Here is a 5105-nt window from a genome sequence, read left to right as displayed (position 1 = left end):
AAACAACCTATATACAACATGATTGTAAAAATATGAGTCAAAGAATGGGCTTATGACCCATGTTGACACCTCTATTTTTGAAGCGCGACATTTTTATTCATCCAAATCAATATGGTGTGTCGAGGACAACTGTTTTGGAGCAAAATAAAAAAATAAGAACATAAATTACAATGCTTAGAGAATGGCTTGCGTAAATAGAAAATTTTGCGCCGAAAGCAACTACAAACTTTTCCATGACTGGGCCTCCACAACAACCCCTATATAAAGGATGGTTAGCATACTAAGTGAATCGCAACAAATTTCGCAATGGCTGTTCCAGCATTGGTCGCAAGCTTCCTCCCCTCCTCAACCCGCCATAATCAACCCTCTCTCTTATTCTTTAGACACCTTCGCTCCTCCTCCTCCTCCGCCTCCTCCTTTTCCGGCGCTCAATTCGTGACACGCGCTTTGAAGATTGAAGATAAAGAGATTGTGAGACGTTCAGCAAATTGGGAACCTAACATTTGGGACTATGGCCTTTTGCAGTCACTCAGTGTTGATTACACGGTAATGATTTTTTTTTCAACACAAAATCCGGCCTAGCTTAAGAACTACGGAATATATTCACATCTGCTCCTGAATTTCATGTGCCTAGGAGGATAAATATACGGAGCAAGTCCAAAGGTTGAACAAGGAAGTCAAGGGTATATTCGACAGGGAGATGAATCAGGTAGCCAAGCTCGAGTTCATTGATGCGGTTCAAAGACTAGGACTAGGATACCATTTCGAGACGGAGATCAAGAACGCTCTAAGTTTCATCTACAACACCGAAGTTGCTCAACTTTTGGACGATCTCTATGCCACTTCCCTTCGATTCCGGCTACTCAGACAACACGGATACACCGTACCGCAAGGTAGTTGCCAACTTTTTAACCTTTTGTGAATCATGTTGACGCATCAAATTTTACCTTACCATTCCTTTTGCTGGACGTATAGATGTGTTTCAAAGGTTTATGAACAAGACGGGCACATTCATCGAATTGCTCAGTAAGGATGTGAAGGGGCTTCTTGGTCTTTATGAAGCTTCTGTCCATGGATTGGAAGGTGAAACCATACTTGATGAAGCTAGGAACTTTGCTTCCAAGCATCTAAAGGATCTACACCTCGACAAAGTTCCCGCTATATTAGCGAGCCACGTGAGTCACGCATTAGATATGCCGATCCATTGGAGGCCAAACAGGTTGGAGGCTCGGTGGTTCATGGACATGTACGAGAAACAGACAGACATGATCCCCTCTTTGCTCCGATTGGCTAAAATAGACTTCAATTTAGTGCAATCAGTCCACAAGAAGGAAGTTAGCAATATGGCAAGGTATGCGCAAGCACTCTATATATAGTTGATAGATGCATTTGACGGGAGGATATAAATTCATGCAAACACCAAACATATAGGAGCGCATTCAGATCGACTTAGTCGTTGTATGGCAAATTTCTCAGGTGGTGGGTTGAACTTGGCGCGAACAAGATGACCTTCTTTAGAGACAGGCTAGTGGAACACTATTTTTGGTGCTGCGCACTGGTTTTCGAACCTCAATATTCAGCTTACAGGGAAATGACGACGAAGCTCCTTTGTATGGTGACACTTATTGATGACGTTTATGATGTATATGGGACGCTGGAAGAACTTGAGCTCTTAACAGATTTTATTGTCAGGTTAGTGTAATATGATTACCATCATCATTTTCTTTTGTAACTATTATTGCCAAGAGAAAAGGTAAGCGGTTAATTAGTCTCTGAATGACGCGAGGGATAAAACAAATCCTGAGAATTATATGATATAAACTCTCCGATGTATTTTGAACATATCACTTTTTAAATTAGCTTTTTTTTCCCTCAATATAATTGATTGCTTTGGGCGAATAAAGTAATAGTAAGTACTTAACCTTCACTGGTATCACTAAAAGCGTATCCAAGTGATGGTAAATTTTACGAAATGTTGAAATGGTGATATCTTATCTAGGTGGGACATCACAGACATTGATAAGCTTCCTCCAACGATAAAGAATAGTTTCATGGCCTTGTACAACACGACCAACGAAATTGGTTATTGGACGATGAGAGAGCTAGGAATCAACACCATTCCTTACATGCGAAAAGTGGTAATCTCGATTTGCTAAAATCTTTCACCTAACAATTTCTACTTTTGTAACGAAACTTCTGTTTAAACGTTTGAGAATCCGAAAAAGTAGGAGAAAAGAACGTCCCTCGACTTGGTCATTCACACACTTTTCCGAATTTCAATCCTACAGTGGGCGGATGAATGCAAGGCCTACATAAAGGAGGTCAATTGGTACAACAAGGGCACTAAACCAACACTGAAGGAGTACATGGACGTTGCGGTGGATTCAGTCGGTGGGCTGATTATGCTGTTGGGCAGCTATTTCCTAACCACGGACAAATTGACGGAAGAGGGACTTGATTACGTGTCGAAAATCCCGAGTGTCATGCATTGTTCTGCCAAAATCCTTCGACTCAACAATGATCTCAGTACCTCATCGGTAACTTACTTTGACGTTTATCCTTCTTGTAAATAATCGCTTTTTAAACATTTTATACGGATCTTGAGACTTATGTTTGTAAAACATCAATGTCGTCCATGCACAGTATGAATTGGCACGAGGAGACAACTTCAAGGCGCTCGAATGCTACATTAATGAAACCGGCGCTTCGGAAGAGGCCACGCGGGAACACGTGAGGCATCTGGTGCGCGAGACCTGGAAGAGAATGAACAAAGATGTGTTTGAGGACTACCCATTTCCTGGGTTCGCGCCTTTTCTCGGTGCTTGTTTGAACTTGGCACGAGCTTCTCAGAGCTTTTACCAGTATGGAGACGGACACGGCCTTCCCGATAACAAAACCAAGGACCATCTTGTGATGGCTTTATTCGAACCCGTGCCCCTCGATTAGGGATGCATTACTGACAATGGTATCGCTGTTGGAGAGAGCCTATAATCTTACGTGTTATTATAAGCTTTCGGGGTGGCTCCGGAAGCTCTAAGACATTGAAACTATTGTAATTGAAGTCTATCGAAGTTCGATGTACGAGCTCCATAAAATTCGCCGGAGAAGCACATGCTATTCCGTGCTCTGTGTTGTGGCTGATAAACGTAATTGATTGTAATATTTGTGGTGATTATCTTTATTATTGTGCTAAATATGTCGAATTCTTTATATTTCGGACAGTGCGAGGCTATTTCGGACCCGTTGGAGTACAGCGGTTGAAGTTGCAATTCGTCCACTAAACCATCAAATAGGTTGAATGTTGATAATTATGAACCATACTGCTATATTTCTATATCGTCCTTTGTTTAAGTTCATAATCGAAAAACACTACGAAGTACACTGTTGTGCTTTTATGTGATTTTCCTCTTTGCTTTCTTTTTCAATGTGTTTTTCTCCATTTTCCTCTTTCAATTACATGTATATTGTGAATTTGCAGCCTTTATTGGCATCATGTTCTTCTCATAGGGCTCGTTTGGTTATGTTTATAGACACTTTTTTTCTATTTTTCAAAAGCGAAAAATTTATTTTTTACATAAAATTATCATTTGGATGGTTATGGATAAAATCAATTTTTTCAAAAATCAAATCAACATTAATCTATTTTCTTGAGAGCAACACATTTTGTTTTACATAATCAGAAAAGTGATTTTGGTTATCTCTAATTTTATTTAAGTGGAGCAAAACAGTTGTAGATGTCTTTTACTTAAGAATTTGTATCTTCTTCTTTGCTACAAGAAAGATGAGAGCTCTCGGTGTCGTTAGTATTTTTACGAGGGGTTCAAGTTACCAATTCATATGATAGCTGCGTACATTACTGTCGATAGTAACTTCTCTCATATTATGTCATAAGAACTATTAGCATCTTTGAAACTTTTGTTTATCTTTTGATCACTAAATTTTTTTTCCGTCCGAGAAACATTAAGATTATCATTTTGAATCGAGAGTAGTTCTTTTAATGTTTTAAGGGAATGAACACACTACTTTCATTAGTTCTAACTAGACTTGTCAAACGAGTGAATTGGGTTGAAAAAGATCCGACCCAAATTGACACATTTAATCTGTTTTGAGATATTTGCATGCAATATAAATCTAGTAACCCATATTCAATCTGATCCAAAATGGGTTTAGAATAGAAAAGCCTAAAATAATATGGGTGTTAAATAGGTTCATAACTTACTTTAGCCCAACCCACCTCTATGACTCCCTCTTCACTCTCTCTCGTTCAGACTCGATTTCAAGCTCGTTTACTCCGTGCTCTCACTTCAGTTTGGTTATGAGTTTTCCTAAATCGGGTTAAATATAGAAGTGTTTTAGCAGTATGGTTCGTGTCGGTTTGAGTTGGGTTTGGGTCGAATCAGGTATGGGTTACTAGATTTGTATTGCATGGAAATTAATCAAAACGGGTAAATGGGTCAATTTGATTCAGACCATTTTCGATCTGATTCTCCTGTTCAATGGGTCTAGTTAGAACTAATCAAGGTAGCACGTTCATTCCTTTCAAACATTAAAAGAACTACTCTCAATTCAAACTAATATCATTAATGGTTCCTATGAATATGAGAGAAGTTATTATTGACAATAATGTATGCAGCTATCATAGGAATTAGTAATTTCACCCCTCGTAAAAATATTAACAGCACTGAGAACTCTCATCTTTCTTGTGGCAAAGAAGAAGATACAAATTATTAAGTAAAAGAGATCCGAAACTGTTTTCCTGCACTTATATGAAATTAGAGATAACCAAAATCACTTTTCTGATTATGTAAAGAAAAATGTGTTGCTCTCAAGTAAATAGATTAATGTTGATGTTGATTTTATCCATAACCACCCAAATGATAATTTCATGTAAAAAATAATTTTTTTGCTTTTGAAAAATAGAAAAAAAAAAGTTTCTATGAACATAACCAAACTGAGCTCTATGAGAAGAACATGATGCAAATAAAGGCTACAAATTCACAATATACATGAAATTTAAAGTGGAAAATGGAGAAAATCACATTGAAAAATAAAGCAAAGAGGAAAATCACATAAAAACACAACAGTGTACTTCAAAGTGTTTTTCA

The 5105-nt window shown here is 38.1% G+C and overlaps 1 protein-coding gene across 1 annotated transcript; it reads left to right on the top strand.

The window, feature by feature from the left end:
* Window positions 1–306: 306 nt before the first annotated feature.
* LOC130140960 ((+)-alpha-terpineol synthase-like) lies at window positions 307–3181 on the top strand. Its single transcript, XM_056321478.1, has 7 exons — window positions 307–546; window positions 635–893; window positions 976–1351; window positions 1477–1692; window positions 2000–2138; window positions 2289–2537; window positions 2644–3181. Exons 1-7 carry the CDS (start codon window positions 307–309, stop codon window positions 2944–2946), a joined length of 1782 nt encoding a protein of 593 aa, XP_056177453.1. The 3' UTR covers window positions 2947–3181.
* Window positions 3182–5105: the final 1924 nt, after the last annotated feature.

This window comes from Syzygium oleosum, unplaced genomic scaffold (assembly GCF_021117445.2).
Source record: "Syzygium oleosum isolate NSW1041296 unplaced genomic scaffold, Sole_v2.1 Sole_v2.23, whole genome shotgun sequence".
NCBI classification, from domain to species: Eukaryota; Viridiplantae; Streptophyta; class Magnoliopsida; order Myrtales; family Myrtaceae; genus Syzygium; species Syzygium oleosum.
This window is presented reverse-complemented; position numbering and strand designations above follow the sequence as displayed.